Below are 26,739 nucleotides of genomic sequence, written 5' to 3'. Positions count from 1 at the left end.
TAAAAGACAACACCCACCCCAGCCACAGCCTGTTCACCCTGCTGCCGCCAGGCAAAAGATACAGAAGTATCTGCTGCCGTACCACCAGACTACAGAGCAGCTTCTTCCCTCAGGCTGTGAGACAACTTAATGCACCATCTGCACTCCTCCATGTTTAATAATTTTATTTTCTATACAATCAATTAATCAATCAAAAGGGAACCACATTTTAATTTCATTATCCAACCTGTTGTAGAATGACCAATAAACTTTCTTGCATCCTCGTATAACAATATAATAATTTGTGGCTGCCTGGCAGGCATCCCATATTCTTGCAAGGTGTAGCGCAACTGCAAAAGTATCACCCAAGTAATCTGTGTTGGCCTCAGCCAGGACAACAACCTGAAATGCAGATGACCATCACCCATATTGTGTCTCACTGGACCAGATGAAAATTCATAGCTGACTCATCTCCCAGATTGAAAATAGGCAGATTGTACTGCTGTTGTCTGTCTGTCAGCTGCTTTGTTTATGATCTTCGTCTCATGACAAAGAGGCACATAAAGTATGAAGACACACAAAAAAGAAATCATGTGAACACTGAAAGACTAACATAAAAACCAAAAATCTGACAGTCATAACCTTTGTAAGTGTTGCACCACTGAATGCATAATCCAGTATTATAACTAGAGGTATCATGGTGAACGAATTTCCCATGTGGTGATCTAGGGTGGCTTAACTGCGTGGTATAAAGTTGTATGCAATATTAGAGATTTTTTTGCATTTCCTTTTGGGGATTTTAGATGCTACGAATGCTAATGGTGATGATTAGCTGCTATATCCTACCATAACACATTGGGGGGAAATGAACTAATATTTTTTCAAAATGGGTGAACTCTTCTTTTAATATAGCCCTCCTGCACGCCCTGTTCAGGTAGATCTGCTTCAACCAATTACCACGAAGCCCTTAAATGGATCAGGTGTGAAAGAGCAGAGCTGAAACAAAAACCTGCAGGCCTGAGGACTGGGTTGGGGAACACTGCTCTATCTGGTTTGCCGATCTCTGCTTTAGCACCAACCTCAGGCCAAACATTTTACTTGTGGACTTTCCAGAGATTTAACCCTTTTGAATATGTTGAGTCCACGGGCTCTAGTTTCCCGGCGCAGCGCAGGGTGGCGCAGTGAGGCAAACCCCGCGCAGAGCTAGTTTCGACCAGCGAAACGCGAGAGGCGGACGGTTTGCAAGTTTTGCAGACCGAGGTGCGCCGAGATGGGAGTGGCGGCGCAGCAGGGGGAGGTGTCGACAGATTCAGTTTGGTGCAGTGACAGTTTCGCGCCAAAAGGCTTCGCCGTGGTGCGCCAAAAGCTCGCCATCTGAAACCAGGTCTACTTTCCGCGCAAGGCGGAGCGCAGCCGGCGCAGTTTGGCTGACAGGCGGGCAGTACGCACACGTCACCAAAACCTCACAGGCAGGTTTCCAGAATGTCAGGCACATTAACAATGCAATAAATACTGACAAAAACCACTATTCAATGCTACTATCTCAATCAGCACATAAATGTATCTCCATATCGACTGTCCTGTCACAACTGATGTCAGATCAAAGGAGACTGGCACCATTTGGTATGCGTAATGGAAACCCAACCTGATCACCTGTCAGTCAAAGAATGTGTCTAGTATGGTGATGTCTTTTTTTCAAGTCATGGTGTCTGGTGTCTGCAATTGTATGTGATGTTCATGTTAAAAGAGCACAGGCTTGTGCAATATTTATTTATTTATTTTAGAAGTTATGCACGTGAGTCAATGGACAGCACTCATTTAATTTGATACAGCCTGCTTTTCAATAAAAAGATTACGCTATAAATTGACATGCCTTGATATCATTCTTACATAGCCTGAATATAATTTTAAGCTCCACGTTTTCTCTGCTACCTTACACCCCGTAAGTGGCACCTGCCGGTACCTACAGCATACATACTCCATACAGCCGACTGAGAGCAGCTTTAGGACGACATGGATATACGCAAGTTTTTCATGAAAGTAAGTCCTTATCACCGCTGGTAGTAACAGTTAGCTAGCCACAGCCTCCAGCTAACAGCAGAAAGCCCTGTGTAATTAATGAACCAGGTGCTCCCCGTTTCAATAAATAAAAACCTGGCTAGCACACTGAGTTAAATTGTTAGCATGATGTTGATTTCTGTCACTTGTTTTAGCTCTGAAAAAAGGGGAGCCGAGCTCCTTCACGTATCATAAACATCAGTGGATAATAACAATACACTAATAATAATCACTCCACCACCCCTATTGACCTGTAGGAGTCAGGGCAGAGGAGCAGAGAGAATGAGAGAAGAGAGAGCTCTACTGGAGAGGTCAGTCTTAAAATTTTTCAACTTGGGTGCAGCGGCGGCGCCAGTCTCGCGCAGCGCTCAGCTCGGCACAGACCAGTGTGCCCTCGCGCCCCGCGATCACATACACAATGAATGACTGCACCAGCCGAGCTCTGCGCCATGCGCGCGCTATGTGAAAGCCCCTTAACCCATAGATGCATGGCCACCCGACAGTGATGGGAATATATAAATAAATGGCGTTACTAACGGCGTTACTTTTATCAGTCACGAGTAATAAAAAAAAAAAAAAAAAAAGGCTACTGTTACCGTTACTGACAATAAAATGCGCCGTTTCTAGGCTATAACTGAGCTCACTGATGCGGGCTTCAACCTTGCAGGCTCTCTGTCAGCAATCGGGAGTTGCTTAAGCCCCGGCCCGGATCTTTCTTCAAAAGCCCCGGATTGTTTTTTATTATTATTATTATTATTATCATCATTATTATTATTATTATTATTATTATCATTACTATTATTATTATTATTATCCTAAACGAAAATTGTGCGCCTTGTGGAGAAAAAGCGGTGTGTAAATAAACCCAAACTACAGAAAAAGAAATAGAATCTCTGATGGCAGAGCGGTAACTGTCTTCAACTGCCATGCAGGAAATCAGGGGTTTAATTCCCCAACCGGACAAAGGGTCGTCACCTCACTTTGTTGTTAACCATGACAATGAAGTGATTTTTATTATTCTGCCTGTCATTGGCTAGACGACACACACACAGTGGCATTTAGGGTTTCTGTAAGTTTCATTTCTGTACTCTTTTTGTGAATTTGTATTGTAACCCAGGTGCTAAATTATTATTATTATTATTATTATTGTTATTTTGCCTTTTTTTTTTTTTTTTTTTTTACTTTTTTTAATGCCTTGTTCTAACTTTATGGGGAGATATACCAATAAATTGAGATTCAGATTTTAACAAGGATTTGTGTGGTATACTTTGTCTTCCTATGTGCAGTTTGGGCTCATTCTCCATTCATGTTGATATGCGCCTGCACTTACTAATCTGAAATAGATGCCCAAAAGGCGTTGGCCAGTTGTGGCCTGTTCAATAGAATAGAAAAGTTCCAATTCCTCTATTGTATTTTATTGTTCCACTATAGTACTATAGGCCAGTATGACTGGGGCAGCCAAGTAATTTGACATATCTGAACAATTTTTTAAAAAGTAACGTAATAGTTAGTTTTCCTGGTAATTCATTACTCTGACAATGATGTAACTCAGTTACTAACTCAGTTACTTTTTAGTAGAAGTAACTAGTAACTATAATTAATTAGTTTTTCAAAGTAACGTGCCTAACACTGCTTACCAATACATACAGTCTTCCATGAGTGGGGTCAAAAATGACCCCAATTAGAATGAATGCGTTTTATGCTGTAAACTTAAGAAATGTCTTTCATTTTGGTTAAAGATGATGATTTTTTATTATATTTTGGTCAACAAAAAATTATTTCATGTTTGACATGTCCATTTATGACTTTTTATTAACATTTTATCACAAAACATATTTTAAAAAGGTCAAAAAAGGTAAACGTCCCAAAAATGATCCCTATTATAATCAATGTGTTTAATGCACTATTTCTTCATTTTGGCTTTAAAATAATGACTCTTATTTTATTTTGGTCAACACAAGAATAATTTCATGTTTTACATGTTCATATATCACAAAGCTACTTAACCCACGGCCTGGGGGCCACATGCAGACCATGCGTCATTTTTATGTGGCCCACCACTGTCATATAATTAAAATATTATTATTCTATCTAATTATTGACTTTCAGTCTGTGGACAATTCATTTCTATCACTAACATTTTGTGAATGAAGCCTGTTTATTTTATAATCCAAGGGAGTGTGATATGGCCTAATTTCAGTATTAACCTCTGAGCAAGCTGCCCATTCGGTTCATATTTTGGGAATGAAGCCTCATTTTGTTGTAACTTGATCATTTCATCATTAATCATTGCAGGACAATCTTTTATTTAGTGAGGTTTGGCCTTGGATGGAAATGTAGCTGTTTTCTGTATGTTTCATTAATTTTTACACTATTCATGTAGCCTGTGACATTTGTGATGCAGACAGTCTTTTTATGGAACTCAATATGGATATGAAATAAGAAACATTTCAGTCAAGGTGTAAGTCTTATAAGGTATAAGACTTATTTAACTTGAGCTTTTATTTAACAGTCACGATTTGGCCTCAATAAGAAGTGGAGAGAGCCAAGAGATATATATGACCCAAATTAGTCTGACCCGAATATTTTTTTTATTGTTCTATTTTAATATTACTTTAATTCATGTAATTTAGTATTATTTTTCAGGGCTTGAAATTGCAACCATTTTAGTCACATATGCACCCAAAATGTAATCTGCGTGACTTCAAAATATTTTGGAGCAAAAAATTACTGTGAAGTAAGTGAAAGTCATGACATTAGCCTCTATGTTGGATCAGTTTTTAATTCAGTGTGTTTCAATGTATCTTGAAGGGTCAGGCAGAAGGAGAGGCTGAGGGAGAAAAAGGTCAACAGGGAAGTTCAAGTCAGAGAGAGAAAGGAGATCCAGAGACAGAGGAGCTGCAGAAAATGGATGTAGATGAAGAGGAAGATCAGCTTATTCCAGAGAGAGAAGGAGAGCAGACAGGGTAAACAATGAAGCAGCTGTAGCAACTGTAGCAACTCATTCTATTACAGGGTTTGATTTAGGTAACAGAGACACAGGGCCCAGACAGATAAAGCTGAAGAGCTACCCGCAGGATACGTTTGGTACACAGAAGCGAGCATTTCACCACAGCTGGTTTGAAAAGCACAACTGGTTAGAATATTCAGTCCACCAGAATACAGCTTTCTGCTTCCCATGTAGAGTGTTTGGCAAAAACATCAAACATGATAGTTTGGTCAGTACTGGTTGCAAGAACTGGAAGAAAGCTTTAGTCATCTTTGGCAAGCATGAGATGGCACAAACACATAAGGACAGTGTTGTTACATGGAGAAGCTACCAGGCAACTGGCAAGCAAGGAAATGTTGCACAGATGATAGCATCTGCAAATGCAAGAGAGATAGTAGACAGAAGAGAGTATCTCAGGCGAATTGTTGCAGTCACTTCTATGTTAGGGAGACAGGGACTCCCTTTCCGTGGCCCTGATGAAGGTGAAGACAGCACAAACAGGGGGAATTTTCTTGCATGCATGGAGCTTTTGAAGGAGTTTGACCCCTGACATAATCCCCCATCAAATGCTCAGTATATCTCACCAACATCTCAGAATGACATGATTGACTGTTGTGCCCAGGAAGTTACTAGTGTCATTGTATCTGAAATGACAAAATCCAAAATCTATGCCATCATGGCAGATGAGGCAAGGGATGAAAAGTCAGAGCAGTTAGCTGTTTGTGTCAGGTATGTGTCAGAGGGGGCAGTGAAGGAACGTTTCCTAGCACTTGCAGAAATAAAATCATTTGATGCCCAGTACATTGCAAATGAGCTTCAGCAGCAGATCCAAAACAATGGTCTTGCAGAGCTTAAGTGTGTAGCACAAACATACGATGGTGCAGCCGTTATGAGTGGCTCCACTGGAGGTGTACAAGTACATTTTAGAAGGCTCCATCCTGAGGCTATATATGTGCATTGTTATGCTCATCAACTGAACCTGGTGTTGTGCCATGCTTGCAAGGCTGTCCCAGAGGCTGTGGAGCTTTTCAGCTTGTTGGAGTGTGTGCATTCTTTCTTCAGCACTTCCCTAGTGAATCATCATCAGTTCATGGAGGCTCAGTCAAAGCTGGGATTGACAAAAATTGAGCTTGTGCAACTTCACACACTCGCTGGGCATGTCAGTTGCGATCAATCAGTGCAGTTCTTGAGACATTTCCTGCCATTTTGTAGTGCCTTTCTGCCATTGAATCCCCCATAGCTGTTGGTCTCAGAGCAAAGCTCCACAAGTTCTCAGCAGTCTATGCACTACTGATGTTTCAGTCACTTCTGTCTGTAATCGAGGGACTCCACAAGCTCCTGCAGAAAGAGACTTTAGACCTGGCAGAAGCTTTCATCTGCAAACAAGCTGTGTGTGACACACTTAAGGGCAAATGCACAGATGCATTTGCCACAGAGCTGTATGACAGAACCAAGGCCCTGTGCCACACCCACAGTATCCCTGAACCAGGTGCCAAGACAAGGCATAAACAGAGGAAAATGGAGGATTTTGTGCTGGAGGCAACAGTGGGTTCACGCACTGAAATGAACAGCTCAGACACACTGAAAAGAGAGTTACTTTTCCCTTGTGTCGACAGGATGGTTGGCAAGCTTGAGCAAAGATTTTGTAGTGTAGATGCAGGGCTACTAAAAGGCATCCAGGCATGTAGTCTTAATCTGAGAACTTCTTGAGTGAATCACACTTGAATGAACTTGCAAAGCACTACAGAATTGACCTGAAAACAGAGGAGGTTCTGGTGGCCAGAAACTTTCTTGCCCGGAAAACAGAGGCTGGATATTCACCCAAAGATATGTTGTCTGTGCACAACCTCCTTGATTCAGACATGTTTCCCTCTCTGAAGGCAACCATCCAAATTGCCCTAACAGTGCCTGTAAGCAGTTGCTCATGTGAAAGGTCCTTTAGTGCACTGCGTCAGCTGCACTCCTGGCTGCGTCAAACAATGGGTCAGTAAAGACTTCACAATCTTGCAGTCATGTCCATTGAAAAAGACACACTTCAGCATCTGAGGGCCCACTCACATTGGCAAGTTTGAGCCCGTATTGTGCTAAAGCCAAAATCCCCCCCTCCCCAGTCCCCGGCTGGCCTGCACTCACATTACCTAAAGCCCAAACGCGCCCAAGCATGATTGCCCCCGGTGTGCACGTCATCACGTTGAAATATGACAACAGGCATGGCCCGACGTCATTATAAATGAATATAGTTCAAATACATTCATCATGTCTTCCATTTAACTAAAAAAACGTTTTGGTCCTTTTAATCAGACATGGGATGTTTATTTACCTTGACAGTTTCGGAGGTAACTTCCTCCTTCTTCAGAAAGGTCCAACTGACAGCCGGAGCGGCACCTGTCAGATCCGGCAGACCGGGTGACGGGGTGGCCGCACACCGCGCGGTGCCGTGGCCAGTGCCGGCCAGTGCCGACGTGGTGCCGGCCAGCACCAGGTCTGCCGGATCTCCGCACACAGACTGCTGTACTTTCATTATAAACTGACTTTTGTTTATACGCGGTTGCAGCAGCACAACGGACAGCGACACAGACAACATGGTTGATTATTGATTGCGCAACGCGGCCATTCGCCGGTAATCGCGCTGCGCACATTAAACAATTTTGCAGAGGCAGGAGGAAAGTTGCATGATTTATGTCCGCGCACTGCGTGCGTGACCGTGCATGTGCTCATGTATGCGCCCGTACCGTGCAGAAGCACACCCCTTCCAACCGTGCCAGAGCGGGGGAAGTGTACTGTATTCAAGCACGATACGGAGCGATCACACCGGATTTTAAGGGCAATCGTGCTTGGGCGCGGATCAAACTTGCCAGTGTGAGTGGCCTCTGAGTCACAACAGAGTGATAGACCGATTTGCCACCCTTAAAAACAGACGGCATTCTTTGATGCTTCCACCCACCAAGTAACTGGCGATTGCAGCCATGTTAATTAAAAATGATGTACTTGGCTTACTTTGTGACAGCACAATCTTTTTTTGCATACAGTTTTGCATACAACAAAATACAGTGCTGTAACAATATGTGGACAATTTTCAGTTTTTTCTTGTTGTTAATGCTGCAAACACATTTCCTGTGTTTTCTTGTGGTACTGTTTTAAAAAAAATAAATAAATTGTGCTTGTGCCCTATGTTTGTTCACATCCTGTGCATCTCCTGGGGGCTAAGCCCCCCCCCCCCCCCCCCCCCCCCCCCCCCCCCCGTCCTTAAAACCTAGTGACGCCCCTGGCTCTAAGTAGGACCCGATTTAATCGGCTGATTTTAGCCATTAGAGAATAATCAGTAATCGGCCAAAAGTTGGCCGATTGACGCCGATGTTAACACTTATTTTTTACTAATAAAATGCAGGGAATATGGTGTTTTCACTGTAATAAATTACCAGGATTCCACAATAATTAACAGTATTATTTTACAGTAACTTGTTGTAATTAAGTTCCCCTGTAATATCCCAATGAATACCTGTAAAAACTACAGTATCCTTGGATTTCACAGCATTTAACTGTTATTTTACAGTAAAATCCTGCAATCAAACACCCCTGTTATATCACAACAAGGTCTGTAATATCACAGCAATACAGTAAAAAAAAAAAAAAAAAGCAAGGATTTCACAGCATTCAACAGTATTATTACAGTGAAATTTTGTATTCACATATTCCCTGGTAAGTCACATGACATAACCAAACTCAGCACTGAACCTGAAGAGGCCATTTCCCTCCTCTCTTCTGGGCTGAATGGAGAAGGTGAGCTGCAGAACGTCTGTTTGCAGTACACCCATGGTATTTTAAATTATATTAGCACTATTAGCTAACTAGCTAACATTAGCTAGCTGTAGCATTCGCCCATGTGGTCTGATATAGGCTAGCTAACGCTAGCTAGCTAACGTTAGCGTTTGCTATTTACCACAATCTTATTATTTAAATTTGAATACCTAAATAGTGTACATTATGCTTTTACTGAACTGTTGAGCAGGGCTCTCAAGTTTTGAACTGAGTTCAGAGTGAGATTGTAGTGGTGGCGGTGGCTGTGGTGGTGGCGGCGGCGGCGGAGGTGGGGGGGATTTTACTACCAAAAAAGAGTGTGTTTTTAATGTTAATGACTAGAATGCACACAAATGAAATAGAAATTACCTTAAATTAATTAAGGTAACAAATAAACAACACTTTCTTTATTTATTTAATGATTAGGTTGTTATAGCAATAAAAGGTGAAAATGATATGTTATTAATGATTGAACAAAAACAGCGTTGCCAACTCTCACGCATTGGCCGTGACAGTCACGCATTCAGCCTCAATCTCACGCTCTCACGCTCGAGAGAGAAATCTCACGCCAAATCTGACTTGTTTTCTATTGTAAATTTTTCCACTTCATCTGGTCAGGTGTGCTGGATCTAGTTGATTATTATTATTAGTTGATTATTGATTGTGCAATGCTGCGACTCGCAGTTAATCGCGCTACGCGCATTAAACTATTTTGCGGAAGCAGGAGGACGGCATGATTTACGTTGTATCCACGTTCGCGCGCTGCGTGCATGACTGTGCATGTGCTCGTGCATGAGCACCCGTACCATGAGCGCCCGTACCGTACTGGAGCACACCCCCTCCAACCGTGGTTAAGTTGATTTAATTAAACAGTCAAACGTTACTTTGGTGGTCCATAGATTAATTTTTATCATGTGGATTGAAGTTTGCCTAGCCCATATAAATGCTCGGGAAATCGGGAAAAATAAGAGGTGTAGGCTATTAATTCAGGCATAGGACTGTATGCAGTCCTATTGTTAAGGTATGCATATGAAGTCCCCCCCCCCGCTGCCTGCAATACATAAGTCTATTTAAAACTGAAACTATCTTTGCTTATTAACAGGTACTTCTTGGGCATCAATCCTGAGAGATGCTCAAAGACCAGGAAGCGGACAACAATGAACCCTCATATGAGCACCCTTTTGGACTTTGTGTGTGGGCATCATAGTTTTTTTTTTTTTTTGCTGCAGCAGTTGTCAGGCTCAGTTTTGAGTAGTTCTTTTTGTACTTTGCTTGGAGACAACTTTGCACTACAAGATTTTTGTGCAACGCTGTTGCATGTGGATTGTTTGAGACTGAGAGGAGCGCCTGACCCCTTCACGACATCCCTTCATCGCTCTCTCCCTTCCTCTCTTACCTTGCCATGTAGGCCTCATTCCCATCCTCTTACTGTTATTGGGACACAGCTGGGTAGTTGAATGGCAAGTTTCTGCAGTTTCTGCACAGTAAGATGGCTTTAAAAAGTTTGACTAGGACTAGGAAGTTGAATTTTTGAAATCTTGAATTTCTTGGCATTTATATTGAATAACCGTTTATTTGTAAATAAATATGCCATTGGGCTAACATTGACTTTACCTCAGAGTTGTGTGTTGGTGTGTTAATTGTACAATGATTGTAAATTCACAGTAAATGGAAACTTCATCTGCATTACTTTCAATGTAAATTACTGGCCAATTTTTGCATGATTTCCACAGTATACATAGTAAATTCACAGTATTACTGTCAACTTGTGCATTACTTTCACAGTACACACTGTAAAAGTACAGGGCCTTGTTGTAATGATGTACAGCAAAAGGTTGTAATTCCCCAGTAATGTACTGTAATATCACAGTAATTGCTTTGTCATTGAAGCTGTGAAGTTACAGTACACAGTTGTGCTTTTACAGCAATGTATTGTAATATCACAGATGTGAAATTACAGTAAATTGCTGTGAGTACATTTCTCAGTATATTGCTGTAATCCTTACTGTGAAAGTCATGCAAAACTTATCCAATAATTTATTGTGAATTCACAGCAATGTTCTTCGAAATGATGTCCTTGCGTTACATATCCAGTAGAGGGCGCTCCGACTCCTTTCACGTCCCGCGCCGCTCCACCAATAGTATATGTCTGCAGACCCGGAGACTGCAGATTCAGGCCCGCAGTTTTGGGACCCGCAGTTCTAGGCCCCTCACAGCGACACCTACTGGACTGGACCCGCAGTACAGGACCCACAGTTCTAGGCCCCTCGCAGCGCCACCTACTGGACTGGACCCCGCAGTACAGGACCCGCAGTTCTAGGCCCCTCATTTTTCCGCGACAGCGCCACCTACTGGATGACTGCAAAACTGAAAGAATTTCCCTCGGGGATCAGTAAAGGAGAAGCTTTGAAGGTTTATTACACCTTCAAGTCTAACAGTTTAAATGTTTATTGTACCCCAATACTGCACTGGTTTAACATTTATCACACCAAAATACTACATACTAACAATTGATTAAAGGTTTGTTACACCTCAATATGTTTTCGCATGCACGCATATGCACAACAGGAGCAGGAACAGGAGCCTGTGTGATTCCCCTGACTTTTTTTCATTGCTCTTATGTGTACAGGCACACTCATGCAAAGCCGTGCGTGCACGCACATATGCGTGCATCCACTGTCTTGCGTGCACACGCATGGACAAGCCGGGGAAACAGGCCAGGGATCTTGTGATTCTAACGGCTTTTTTTCATGGCCGTAGCCAGACATTTTTCTCTGCAGTTGCTTTGTAGTTGCTATACAGCTGTACAGAGTTGCTTGACAGTTTACTACAATGCCAATTAAACAGCATAAATAAGGATATGGATGTCATTATTGGCTTGTTCATTGGAATCAGAGCCGTCTCGGACATATGCACACGCACCAGATAAACATTATGTTGTAGGCCTAGGCCTGGCAAAATCAATTTGACGTTCGTTGTTGATAATGTATCTGCTGGTATATATGCCGCTTTTTCAAGCTATCTTAGCGTCTGTGTTGCTTGGCAACCGTTCTGTCCACTCTATCTTGCTTGGTGGAAGAATGAGTAGTTCTCAATTTTATTGAGGCATTATTACCAATAAATTATTGTTTTTTTTTCTTGTGTGATTATTTTATGGGCTATATGGAGGGTAACCGTTTTATAAAAGCAATAAGTCCCTTGAAGCAGTGGGTTACAGTGATTTTACAACGGCAAAACGCTCCTCAGCCGTTTTGAAATCACTGTAACCCACTGCTTCTCGGGGCTTATTGCTTAAATTGAGAAGTATTTACTCTTCCACCAAGCCATAGCGTGCAATCCAGCAAGAAAGTGGGCAGAATGGTTGCCAAGCAACACAGACGCTGAGATCGGGTGAAAATCAACAGTCTCTTTCTTCTCCTCACACCAGCTCTGAAAGCAGCGAACAGACCACAGAGTTTGTTTCACAGTCGCCACTTCATTTCTCGCAACAAATAAATAAATAAATAAATAAATAATGCACCAAAGTTAATATTGTGGGAGATGGGCAACCCATGTCACACTGGGATAATAATAGTAAAATAATCTCATTACCTTTTAGTATGTTGACAAAGTTTCAGTATATGTTTTTTTCCACAAATTTTAATTAGTAGTATATGATACAAACAGGCATGTAAAGGGGTAATATTTGATTAAGTAATGATTTAAAATAATTAAAAACATTTTAATAAATAGAATGGAACGAAAAACCCTGGAAAAATTGATTTAAAAAAATCATAATTTTATGAAAGGGTAGATGCTTGACCATTTTTTGGTCAAAGGGTGGGATTCGGAACTTTTCCTTAGGGTATACAAGGGTTAATTTCACATTGCAGTCAGTTTACATTGTAATGCTTTATTATTCTACTTTTCAATATTTTTTTGAACCTCAACAGAAAGCTACACAATTTTAAATCATCACTAAGGCCATTCCATAACTTGACTCCACGTTGAATCCTTGCACTCCGATCGTCTGTCATTACTTGTCTCCGATGAAATAGGTGTCGCTGTCGCGGAAAAACGAGGGGCCTAGAACTGCAGGTCCAGGACCGCGGTGCAGTTTTTCAGTCGTCCAGACCAGTAGGTGTCGCTGTCGCGGAAAAACGAGGGGCCTAGAACTGCGGGTCCTGTACTGCGGGTCCAGTCCAGTAGGTGTCGCTGCGAGGGGCCTAGAACTGCGGGTCCCAAAACTGCGGGCCTGAATCTGCAGTCTCTGGGTCTGCAGACATATACTCCACAGTTACCCCACAGCAGAGAGAAGTCGTGAGAAGACTGAAGAGCCGACAGCCCGTTTACTGAGCCGAGCGGTTTGCCTCAATGGTAAGTTTATAACTAGTATGTGAAATAAACAATAACTCAGTAAGTTTCCCATTCCCCATGGCGAGCCTCGTTGTGTCTGTCACGCTTGACTGATATGTTAGCAAGCTAAAGTTAGGATAACCTAGCTTAAATATTACCTTGCTAAACACTTTGCATGCTAGCAGACTACATAAGACCGGAGCACATTAGGATAACGCGTCATTGCTGTGCTTGTGGGCTGCATTTATTTACAGCAGCGCACGGACTGTGTTTTTAACTTATGGCGTTGAGGAGGAAAAAACGTTTCTGGTCCAAGTTATAACTTCATGGAGGAAAGAAAATGTGAAAGCACGTTTAGAGGACATCAGAGAGGCGCATTTCAAATCATGTTTTACCAGAGACTTTTATGATGCTGTTTATCCACCTACCTATAACCTACAGATAATAATTTATTAAATACACTCACTGACCACTTCAGTAGACACTGTGCAATGTAATGCACATCAATAACAGCCCTACCATGAATTCTACTTTATTAAATGTATTACTTTATAAATGTTGACACTGTCAGAGAGACTTATGTTTACTGGGATGATAGTGGGTGTTGTGGTTGGTGTGCAGAGCAGTATATTGAGGGTTGTTCAGAGTATTTTGACCCTCTGATGCATGCAAGTGGGGTTGACAAAATATCAGACACCTCAATATGATGCTCCTCACACCAACACCCAATACCATCTCAGTAATAACCATAAAGAAGAATTATCAGCTTTCTTACAGTCAACAACATTTTAAAAGTAATAGGTTTAGTTTAATGAAGTGGCCAGGAGTGTACACGTCATATTCATGTGAACACAAGTAAGACAAATGCTTAATGTCTGAGTTTCAAAATGGCCCACGTAACTAGACAGATTTGTAACGTTATTTTTTAACTAATGCGTATGTCTTCCTGTTTTTTTACAGATGGCAAAAGAAGGTGGACGCAGTATGGTGTGGAACTACTTCACCAAGGATGTCACTGGTGAAGCAGTCTGTAATATTTGTGCAGCTTCTGTAAGCCAGGGATCAAGCAAGCAGAAAGCAAAAAACACAACCAACCTATGGCAGCACCTTAAAGCTAAACATGATGACATGATGATAATGCCTTTTTGCACATCATATTTTTGATTTGTTTTTTTTGTTTTTTTTTTGTTCAAATTGTTCATATGCTGCTTGTTCCACACAATTTCTGATAATAAAAGTATTTGAAAATATTAAAATGTTCTCCCTTCAATTTATATCTTTGTAACACGTGTTTGGAACTATATTTAAGCCATCCAAAGCAGGTATGTTGTCTTTTTTTTAACTGAAAAATGAAAAAATTTAAACGGCCGATATATAGGTTATTGGATTTAAGACCACAGTTTAAGACTACAGCCTTTAAAAGCCCAAATCTTGGCAAAAATGTGGATTCAGTGTCATTTTCTGTCAGGTATCCGCACTGTCAGGACCTCCTGATGGCAAAGGCAAAAAAGCTTTCTCTCCTTGAATGCGGTCGGATTGTTGAGCTGCATAAGCAAGGCCTCTCGCAGCGTGCCATTGCTGCTGAGGTTGGACGCAGTAAGACAGTCATTTTAAACTTCTTAAAAGATCCTGAGGGTTAGCTGATGAACAACCTATTTCAGTTTAATGGTTGTTTGCAATAAATTGCTTACTCAAATTTTTTTGTCTCACTCCCATTTCTTCTTTTTGCATTTTGAAGCTCTACTTAGAACCTTCTTAAGATCCAACAGTGCAAGATATAAATTCTTAAATTCTTCTAAATTTCTCCACTGGTATAGCTATCTCTCACAACTTATTTTCAGCAAATATTTTCAACAAAATACCAAAATAACAGTATCTGAACATGAGTAAGAAATAATCGTACCTTAGAGGATCTGAAGCAAAAGGCTGTAGACTTGACGTCAGCCTTCTCTTTGTCCATCAGTAGAAGAGTTCTGTCTTCCATCAGACTCAGATACTTCCCTGTCGTCACATGTCTCAGTCTGAATGGCTGACTCCAGCGGATATGACTTCCACTCCATCTGGAGAGAAACAGAGAGACAGAAAAAGAAAGAGAGAGAGAGAGAGAGAGAGAGAGAGAGAGAGAGAGAGAGAGAGAGAGAGAGAGAGAGAGAGTAGCATTGGCCCAGAAATGCCAACAAATTGTAGTATTTATAGTTAATGGTATGAAAAGCTTCAGTCATGCAATGTGATTATTTTTTTAGATGATGTGAAGAAACTCAGATGTGGAACCCATGATTGTGTGTGATTTTTTTTAAGTGGCATATTTTTAATTCTAACTATCATAGCAAATTATGATTTGCTATAATTGATCATAGCTGAAACATTTAAATGCATCAATTAAATATCAATAAAATGTGTATTACCTTTATGAAAGATGGTCCTTAGATGGCCAGCACCAAGTTTTATGTAGGGCAGATGAATGGCCAATACGAAACACATATGTGCAGTGGACCCAGCATGACCTACACTCACGACCATTGTGTGTGTATGCACAGTATGTTAGTGTATGTTGATCTGAGTATGTACATGTACCTGCCAGTCAGTCAATATTAACTGGTGTTGTTAGTATGTGTGTGTGTGTGTGTGTGTGTGCATGTAGTACTTACGCAACCCGTAATGTCTCCAGTCTCCACAGGGACCTAGCATGGATGGACACTGCTCCTCCCTCATAGTGCACCGTCCTGGTGGAAAAAACATTGGTCTTTAAATTATACCTCTGAACAACACATACATTATAGAGGTCACACTTCAACCTTGATGTGCCACATTTGAAAAGAACTGAGAATTTTCAGCACATTAAATTACTGTCACTAAGACAACAGAAAGCAATTACTTTGCCAGATTGGCAAAGTAATAGATGTCTACTTGGATGAATCCAGGGGCGGACTGGGACAAAAAAAAAAATCGGCCCAGGCATTTTGGACCAGACCGGCCCACCACATTCGATGACGCACACCTTTCCGGTCTTTTTGCTCTGTGTGTGTGTGTTTACCAACTGTGCAACTCTTTACAACCATAATGCCATGCAATTAGTTAGCTGTCATCAGCAGTGTTGGGCATGTTACTTTGAAAAAGTAATTAATTATAGTTACTAGTTACTTCTACTAAAAAGTAATGAATTACCAGGAAAAGTAACTATTACGTTACTTTTTAAAAAATTGTTCAAATATGTCAAATTACTTGGCTGTCCCAGTCATACTAACCTATAGTACTATAGTGGAACAATAAAATACAATAGATGAATTGGAACTTTTTTATTCTATTGAACAGGCCACAACTGGCCAACGCCTTTTGGGCATCTACTTCAGATCAGTAAGTGCAGGTGCCTATCAGCATGAATAGACAATGAGCCCAGACTGCACATAGGAAGGTCATGGCGACCAGGGCTGGCCCGTGGCATAGGCAGTATAGGCAAATGCTAAGGGCGCCATCTGCTGGAGGGGCGCCGCTAGCGGCCAGAGGGGCGCCAGCTGTGTGTGCGTTTTATTATAAACAGGTGGTTCGCATCCTTAAATGTGATTGGCTGAGCCGCGTTCCATGCCGTTGTAAAATCAGTGTAACCCACTGGTAGACCGCAGCACAAAATATCCCTTCGTCAGTGTAAACGGACATAGCGTTGCCTAGCAACCAACTACTCTGCGCTCCACTTCCTCGTTTGGTTACATTTGTTTCAAGACTTTTGTAAACAAAATATCAGACTTTATAGTGAATTTTGATTTGCTGAGTGGCCTGAGCCTGGATGAGTGGTTGGAGGAGGTGCTTGGTTTCTGTTAAAAGACACTGAATTCACCACCAGCAACAATGTTTTCACCGGTGTGGTAAAGAAACTCCACCGAGAAGGACGTGACAAATCTTCCCACCACCAAGCCATAACCAAGGCAGACTGCCAGAAGATGAAGCACTTTCAGCCACCAAGTTCAAACACACCTTGTGGTGTGTTTGAACTTGGTGTAGAGTCTGGTTTGTAGAGTCTGGTTTGACGTGCAGTTTCAGATATGGCACAAAAAATCACAAAGATGATGCCGAAAAAAACATAGAAAGCCTGCGGGGATTCATATATCAGCAGCCGGGTAACCCACTGTGTCTGGTGGCCTCCCTGGAGAAATAGCCTACCTCTCCCTGCTGCCTCCTGATCCACCTGCCTTTTATCTCCACCCAAAGCGGACACAGTGTGACAGCGCCGATGTATGGTAAATGAACAGTATACTTTTATTATTATTGTTATTGTTACATCCGACGTTAGGCATACAGCTGTGCTAAAACGCACCGGTCGCGAAACGCACGCCACCGTCTCTGCAAAGAGAAGTCCAAACATAATTGAACACTATTTTAACAATTGCACTATTAATGGAAATATCCAATTCAACATTAACAAGCCCAAACAGCCTGATGTGACATGATGATGGCGCTAGATGAAAAAGCCAAGCGGTTGCCAAGCGTCTGTGTTGCTTGGCAACCGTTCTGTCCACTCTATCTTGCTTGGTGGAAGAATGAATAGTTCTTAATTTTTCTTGTGTGTTTATTTTATGGGCTATACGTAGGGTAACCAGTGATTTTATAACTCCGCTGCACGTCGTGCCTTAGATAAGAACGCCCCTCAGCCGTTGTAAAATCACTGTAACTCACGGCTTTTCGGGGCTTATTGCTTAAATAATGTTGCACTTTCTGTTCAATCTGAGTATGTTGTAACAGTGTAGCTTGGTTGGTTAAATAAATGGAGAGAGAGAGAGAGACAAAACCTCCAAAGATATATTTCCGTTTACAGTTTTGAGCAGAGAGAGAAATGAAGTCTGCTGAGTTAAACGTCTTTGTCCAGTTCAGCACTGAGGTGAGGACAGCGACCAGGGGCGTAGCCAGTATTGGGCCTGGGCGGCACTGGCCCGCCCAGACAGGCTTAATGTTTTTTTTTTTTTGTTTGTTTGTTTTTTTAACAATCCAATAATGATTGAGTGGTTGTTTGAGTGATTAATGCGATATGAACATGGGCTGTATTCGTTTTTGTAAGCTTAATGAAAGCGTAATATATTTTTCATTTTAAACTCTACTCCATCGGTTCCCAAACGGTGTGCCACAGCACACTGGTGTGCAGTGGCGGTTCTGCCTATGTTGCCGCCCTAGGCGAAATTACTGGCTTGCGCCCTTTCATTCAGTCGGCATCAGGCTGCTCACCTGTCAGATCCGACAGACCTGACCGGGTGGGCACGGTACCGGCCGGTGCCGCAGCCGGCACGCCTGATGCCGGCCAGTGCCGCGGCATGTGCGGGTCAATACGGTGGTTTAGAAAACTGGCGACTGTTTTTTTCCTCTCCTGCGCCTCCAAGTAGGCCTAGAATGCGCCCTGGGCGGTTGCCCACATTGCCCATTGCAAAAACCGTCCCTGCTGGTGTGCCATGAGGCAAGTGCGGGTGTGCCGTGGGATTTTGTGACAACCATACATTATTATTGCAATATACAATTACAGAAAAATAATTATTTTTTAATTTACTATATCACTACTTTCATCACAGCTGTAAAAAGACAGCGTCAATGGAGCCCCGATTTGATGAGTCACCATGGCAACAGGGAAGCGTTGGGCTGCGTTTTTCACCCCAGTTGAATTGGAAACCTTAATGCATTCATACAGCGAGTTTGAAGATGTTTTTTTTGTGCAACACCGCTGCAGCGGCAAAGGAGGAGGAGACGGCGTGGGAGAACACTGCTGCTCAGGTCAATGCGTAAGTTTAAATGTAGTCCGCTGCAATCACAATAATAGGGAATTTAAGCAGGACGGTTTTCAGGACGGCTCCGCTAGGCGGAAGTGCAGCTGCTATGACGCAATCGCCGTAGCAGTCAAAATCGTTAAGCAAACAGCCGTCGGCAACAGGTACCCACCCCTTTCACTGAACTCTTGGTTCCCATGGTGACGCGTCTATGCAGCACGTGTCAAACATAAACACAGACAGAATTGGTTTAAAATTGAGCCATTGTTGGCCTGTGAGTGTGTTTCATTTGAACTTGGCATAGCCTACTTTGGATAGGCCTGCCGCCTAAGTTGAGAAAAAAAAAAAAAAAAAAAGTTGATTCAGCAACAAAATGCTTCAAAACTTGTTGCAAATCTACTTTATATTATGCCATTAATTTGTGCAGCCTTAATATTTGTGAAGTATTTGTGTAGCCTCTTATGATAGAAACAGGCCTATGTGAAATTCAATTAAATGCCATATAGGCTATTGGGACATGGAAAAATAAAAATGAATTGTTGATTAAACAAAAACATATTTGAAAGGTTATAAACTACACAATGTTAACTTATTCCATTAATATTTGTAAACCATTTGTGTAGCTTGTAGGAATCATGACTCAACAGATCATATTGCATCAATGACTGTTTATTAATAAATTAAAACATTGAAGTAAACAAACATAGCCGGGCTTTTTCTTAGTTATCTGGCTTCACTTAACCAGACATCCGCACTCCGGATTTTCGGTACGATAAAGCCGGCTATCAACCCAGGCTTTTCCAATCTAGATCTGTGCGTACTCACATAAAAAGGCCGGTTTTTGCTGCATGCGACCAATCACAGACAAGGAAAAATCCACCCGAGCCGCATACAAACAGTTTACCAGAGTCCTGTACCATAAAGCTGGATTTCGGTTTAGCGAGCTAACTTCAGGCTTAACCCTGGCTTTTCTGTACCATAAAGCTGGATTTTGGTTTAGCGAGCTAACTTCAGGCTTAACCCTGGCTTTTCTGTACCATAAAGGTGGCTTACTTTTTATCGGGCTATGTTGCTGCTGAGAGGGAGATACATTGATTTATTGAACACGCAAATGTTACTATAGTCAAATCTACTCGTGCCGTCATGGTGGGGAAGTCAGATTATAATCCCACTAATTTACGCATTGACACAGTCGTTGATTTTTTTTTTTTTTTCTTTGCCAGCATTCCTTGCAGCTTCAACTGTGTTGCTTTTTGCCTGGATGATGGATTTATATTCCTCGTATTTATTTCAGAGTATTGTCTGCTTGTTCATGCAAACAACGCGCCCAAAGTGCAAAAAATCACTCACCTGTTCGCGGCGTTGTGTGGCTACGTCGAAGTGTGCTTTGTGCCGTAGTAGAATGGACTGCTACGGCAGGCAGGTTTATATGTCGAGCGCCGATCCGTTTCCGGTTACCGTAGCGGACTGCCGTAGCGGCCCATGCTTAAATTCCCTATTATTACAGGGGAAAACTGCTTGAACGGAAGCCTATTAATTTATTTCATTTAGGTGCAATCCCACGGGGGAGAAGCGGTAACGCTCAAAAAGATAATTGGAAATGCTAAAAAATCTATGCGCAGACTTATAATCATCTCCCGACGAGTAGGCTAAGTTAAATACGGTGTGTGGCTGAAAGAGGGCGGACACAGAGAGAAACTCGAGGTTTCATGAGGAAAACCTGGTCCCGACCAGGTTAGTTTCATGGAGTCTGTTACTGCAGTAACTGACCGAGAGCTTAAGTTACCTCCCTCTGTGAAACAGGCTAGAGTTACCCCTCTTTCTCTGCTTTGAGTTACCTCCCTTTGTGAAACAGAAAACTCAGAGTTTCCCTCATTTCAGGGTTAACAGACTCAGAGTTTTCCCTAAACCTGCTTTGTGAAACGGACCCCTGGACCATGGACAGTGCAGCTTCCTTGCATTGACAGTTGAAGCCTAATTTGATGAAGTTTCAAATTAATTTTTGAAATATTTCGTTAATAAATATTTCATGAGTAATATTGTTGTCTTTGTCACATTTTATTTGGCATTAGTAAATAATTATGCACTTTTACAGATATTTTAGATGATATGAGTGATAACCACTGCTCTATTCTAAGCCAATATTTTCTGGTAAAAAAAAAAAAAAAAAAAAGGCCCACCCATATTTGTTCAGGCCCACCCCCCAAAAAAATTCTGCCTACGCCACTGACAGCGACACAATAGCCACTCATGTGCAGACACGTCCTATATTAGTCATGGAGGGGCGCAAGGGCACATGGGAGTAATTTCGCCTAGGGCACCAACATAGGCAACATATATCCTCATAAAGGTAGAACAAGGCATTAAAGAAAGGCAAACAAAACAAAACAAAACAAAACAAGGCAAAATAATAATAACAATAATGATAATGATAATAATAATTCAGCACCTGGGTTACAATACAAATTCACAAAAAGAGTACAGAAATGAAAATTACAGAAACCCTACATTCTTCATTCATGTTGATAAATTACGAAAAATTCTGCAAGCGAAAAAGTCTGATCGCTTTGAAAATTGACAGCTGCTTTTTTTTCTCTGCACCACCTTTGCGTTTTCTCTCCATCTCAGTAGATCCCATCTATATCTATAATATCTATCTATAATAAAGGCTAGATGTCTCGTTCGCGCTGCCGGCCAATGGAGTCGCACGTCCGCACTGGCGGCCATCTTGCCACAGTCAGCTCGCTCACCCATAACATTGTAGTAGTGGTGCATGTACTTTTTAATTAACCATAACTTGCTCAATTTTCTACCGATTTTCAAACGGTTTGGTTTGTCATAAACGTCACAGGTGTAGTTATAAAACTGCACTTATGGATAATTATGTAACACTTCCGGTCAAAGATCCAGAAGCCACGTTAATAACATTTGTAAGAAACCAAACCGTTTGTAAATCCGTCAAGATTTCAGCGAGATAAGAGTATTTACGTTTGTGCAGATCACTCACCTTCCCTCAGGTACCATAGATTCCAACAGAGAGCTTGCCTGTGGTAAGATGGCCGCCGGTGATGACGTTAGGGACTCCGCCGTAAGACATCTAGCCTTTATTATAGATATCTATGGTAGATCCTATGAGATAACGTTCGACCCGTGTTGCACTGCACACCGGCGCACCGGGCCAAAGGCTTGTGATATGATTGGGCCAGCCCCGTGTCAGTGAAGAAAAATAACCAATGGGCCGCAGAGCAGCGTGTCTCGAGGGCCAGCCCGGTGGTTAGTAAACAAACTCTTGCAATGACTTTATTTGCCGGAATCATTATGCAGGCAGGACCAAACTACCCAAAAGGGGTTGTTTAGTAATGTGATTGGGCCAGCCCAGTGTCAATCAGGCCGCTGATCTACTGGTTGTATGGACCGGTCAGCTATTTAAATAATAATAAAAAAAAGTGTCGGGGGACTGTCAGCCCACTTAGCACATTGGCCCACCAGGCAAATGCCTGGTGTGCCCGATGGCCAGTCCACCCATGGATCAATCCATCCATCCATCCATTTTCTGCCGCTTATCTGGCAGCAGGTTGAGGAGGTCAGCCCAGACATAGTCCACCCAGTCCTGGGTCTGCCCTGAGGCCCCCACCGGGAGGTGGCCAGGAGGCATCCTAACTAGATGTCCAAAGCACCTCAACTGGCTCCTTTCAATGCGGAGTAGCAGTAGCTCTACTCTGAGCTCCTCACAGATGTCCAAGCTCCTCACCCTATCCCTAAGTGTGCGCCCAGCCAACGTGCAGAGGAAACCCATTTCCGCCACTTGTATCCATAATCTTGCTCTTTCAGTCACTACCCAGAGCTCGTGACCACAGGTGAGGGTTGGAAGAAAGATCGACAGGTAAATCAAAAGCCTCACCTTCTGGCTCAGCTCCTTCTTCACCAAAATGGTCCGGTGCAGCGACCGCACAACTGCTGCTGCTGCCCCAATCTGCCTATCGATCTCCCGCTCCATTCTACCCTCTCTCATGAACAAGATCCTGAGATATTTGAACTCCTCCACTTGAGGCAGTACCTCGCTCCCCACTCGGAGAGAGCAAACAACCTTTTCCCGGCAGAGAACCATGGCCTTGGACTTAGAGGTACTAATCCTCATCCTTATCGCTTCACACTCAGCTGCAAACTGCCCCAGAGACTGCTGAAGGTCACAGCCTGATGAAGCCAGCAGCTTCATCAACTTGGATCAAGTTATCCTTTATTCATCACTGTAGGGAAATTCGTTGTCTGCATTTAACCCATCCTAAGTATTAGGAGCAGTGGGCAGAATGGTCAAAGAATTAAAAAGATTTTTTTGCTGGTGGGGGGATGGGTACAACATTCAGAATCCACATAGAAAGACGTTGCCCCAGCCAGAATTTGAACCCAGGAATTTCTTACTGTAATACTGTCAGTATTTTCTTATCTGCCTACTTGATTAATCAATAGCTGCTGTCCTAATGGCAACTCTTCTCCTCCTTGTAGAGTATGAAACAAAATACACTTGACCCACCCTGTCAGTTCTAAGCTTGTTGTGTTCTACTGCTCTAATGTTCCAGGAGCAAATCTTAACAACTGATTTGATACATAGATTACATACATTAGTGATTAGTAATTTATGCATGGGCATAGATTTGACCCTTGTAGTGTAGACCTGTAGAAGCAGTTTGAGTAGAAGCTGGATGTCGTAGGACAGTGGTTCATAAATGGGGGTACGCAAACCCCTAGGGCAACACTGGAGTACTGCAGAGGTTATGTGTGATTTTTTTAAATGATAATTTTTATAAAATCTCCTAATATCAGTAATGCATGCTGTAATTTCTAAAATAATTACCCTATGCTATAATGAGCTCAATAAAAACTGTAAATGTAAGTTTGATGAAACACATTTTATTCAGTTTTCCCTCCAGGTTTTCCACAGGTGTCAAATATGTGTGTTTTGTGGTTTAAATCTGCTGCTTTAGTTGTCAAGTGAGGACGTTTGTTCACAATGACTGGCAAGCGAAGACAAAAATCCAGAAAATGGATTAATGGTTGAAATGTAGTAGCAATACAGCTGAAAATAAGGAGAAAAAAGTTAAAAAGAAGCAAAAACAGAGTCAGCAAAATATCCTCCGTTTCAGGTTGTTGACGCATGCGTATAAAACATTTTTTTTTGCACTGGACAGGGGGCACTGGGCTGAAATAAATGTTTCAAAGGGGGTGCATTACTGAGAAAAGTTTCAGAACCACTGATTAAGGATATTGGGGGAGCAATGAGGCTCTTCACAGTTATCAGTGAAGTAATAAGTCTAACAGTATTTGCAATCAAAAGTGAGATACAGTATATGTGGGCACCCCGGTGGCACACTGTGTAGAGCAGATAACACATAACACTAAGGCAAGGCTGCAGCAGCCTCGGGTTGGGTGTGGTCCAGACCCTTTGCTGCATGTTATCCCCTCTCTCTGCTTTGTGTTTCTTGTCTCTCCCCACTGTGACTGTCCAATAAAGGAGAAATAACCCCCCCCCCCCCAAAAAAAAAACCTAGAAAAAGTGAGACATGCCAAAGAAAGAAAGACACAAAGAAACAATATAAGAAACGAAGAACAAATGAACAAACACTTCTGCACCTGCAGGGCTTATTCTCCTATCTAAATACAGTAATCATTAAAAATAAGTAACAATAGAGGGTGGGTTGAACTGCTCAGTGTAAGGTGCTCAAGTTAAAGTATTGGGCTAAAGTCATTGAGGGGGTGGGAGGGTAGGAGGGACGCTGTTACTTTAATAATGCTGTTTAAGTGATTTGCATTTTTGACTGATCTTTTCAGGATCAAATACCATACTGTACAACCAAACCGCCTCAACTGCCTAAGAGAAAATATTCCCTGTTTTTTTTACAGCTTGCCTCTGTGTTGCTATCAAAGTTCTAGTCCTTGTCTATAAGGTGGCGATCACATTGCAATGATAAAGTGGCAAAGCATAACACTGCATTTGGATAGCCATTTTCTTCCAGACCCCACAATACAGTCAGGGACAGTCTAAGATGTCTGGATCATTTTCAGACATATTTGATTTTTTTCATTGCTTTTATAGTTTGAGAGGGTGCAACAAGCCGATATGTCACATTAGCAATTTAGACTGAAGCAAGATATGTCATCACTGCAAACCAGACAGACAAACAGACAAATAGTGGGCTTTACTACAACTTTTATAATAGTATAACATCTCACATCCAGCTCTTATTGTAAATCTGATCACTTCAGCCATGTACATGTCCAAATCTTAAACGTCTTCCTCTTTCTATCTATACATAAGCATGTGCAAAGTGCAGCCAGTTGATCCGTTGTTGCTAACGCACAAATATGCACAATGACCCATTTAGCTTTCAGTCCTGGCCTATAGTCCTGCAAAATTAGATCTACGAGACCTTAAAATCTAGTCAAATCATAATAGAGGGCCCAATCGAGAATATGCAGTTCCTTGTTGAGTCTTGTAAGAGCAAACCCGCATTATTGCCTAATCGTAAAGTATGTGCAATATTGTGATGCAAAGTGAGATTCAGAAGCAAATGTAAGATGTCCTGTAACATACTGAAGGCATGGCTGTGTTTTGTTTATCCCCATTGTTTCTGGAGATATCAACAACCACTGGCATTACACTCATTTACAATTGCATTTGCAAGGTTGCTTAAGTGTCACCTCATCAATAAAACTCAATAAAAAGACAACATCAGCCTCATATTATATAAATAATTATTGTTATTCAAGCTGGCATCTCTAAATTAGTATTCATCACCTTCTCTGATCCTCTCCATGGTCCCCAGATGGGACGGTCAGACACTCATCCATGTGCCCATGGAGGAAGCGAAGCACATCTCCTCCTATTAGAAAACCTGATGGGAGGAAAAGGGGAATAAAATGAGTAAAGACTTAGAGAGGAAGGATAACAGATAAAGAGGGAAGGAGGGGAAGGTGAGCAAAAAGCAGATGAGGTGAAATTGAGAGGGAGAGGGAATATGAAATTGTGAGGAGGGGAAGGATGGACAACAAGCATTATATTCCAGATGAAAGGAGTCAACATACCTGCTGTAAGTAAGCATTAATTGTGGCTAGTAGATGCCTAAGGGGGTTACAAGTAAGGTTTTCACTGTCCCAAAGCACAAAATGAGCATAGTGCATCTACAAGTATTTGACAGGCCACTGATTCAGCAGAAGGTCAGTCTTCAGCAGGTCAGTCTTAAGTAGATTTTTCAAGTCTACTGAACTTTACTGTTTAGATACTTTGACTTTTACTCCACTATATTGCAAAGCTATACTTATACCTCTAGTACTGAGCAGAGCACTCCTTGCATCAGTTTTCTCCCCTCATGGACTGAGACCCCTACCAATATGCTCCACCCTTAGCCCATTTTTTGACAAAGGTGAACAACAACTAGCCTGATATTCAGACTGAATGACCATTCTGTTTCCACTCCATTATTTAGTTTGAAATTGTCCCTGTATTAGTTCATTTCTGTAGGGATTGAATCTTGCTAACCAGTCACTAGAGCAAATGATGTGTCCACCAGTGGCATAATTTTCAGTTGACATAGTAGCTTCTTTAACCAGTTTACAGTGCTATTTAAAATAAGTCTAACTTAATAACTTAAGCCACCAAAAATGTCAGTCTTATGCCATATATGCCGAAGTTAATGTTTTTGTTAAAAGGAGTCATAGCAAATACAAGAGCTCAACTATATATTGCCAGAAAGCCAATGAAAACCATTTAGACGAACGATTCATTGAAGTCAGGCTAAGTCTAGTCAGTTTCCATGGCTAGTTTGTTAGCCTAACAACCAGGCA

At 41.9% G+C, this 26,739-nt stretch overlaps 1 protein-coding gene across 1 annotated transcript in view; it reads right to left on the bottom strand.

Annotated features, from left to right (window-relative positions):
- The window catches only part of ryr2a (ryanodine receptor 2a (cardiac)), a 666,625-nt gene that overhangs the window by 488,385 nt on the left and 151,501 nt on the right, over positions 1-26,739 (bottom strand). Inside the window, exons 8-10 of the mRNA XM_030078094.1 lie at positions 25,694-25,790; positions 15,808-15,882; positions 15,063-15,219 (exon numbers count right to left, since the gene is read on the bottom strand). Coding sequence (XP_029933954.1) covers positions 15,063-15,219; positions 15,808-15,882; positions 25,694-25,790 — 329 coding nt within the window. The remainder of the gene's footprint in view (positions 1-15,062; positions 15,220-15,807; positions 15,883-25,693; positions 25,791-26,739) is intronic.

This window comes from Myripristis murdjan, chromosome 19 (genome assembly GCF_902150065.1).
Source record: "Myripristis murdjan chromosome 19, fMyrMur1.1, whole genome shotgun sequence".
Lineage (NCBI taxonomy): Eukaryota > Metazoa > Chordata > Actinopteri > Holocentriformes > Holocentridae > Myripristis > Myripristis murdjan.
Note: the sequence above shows the minus strand (reverse complement) of the source record. Positions and strands in the feature narration are given on the sequence as shown.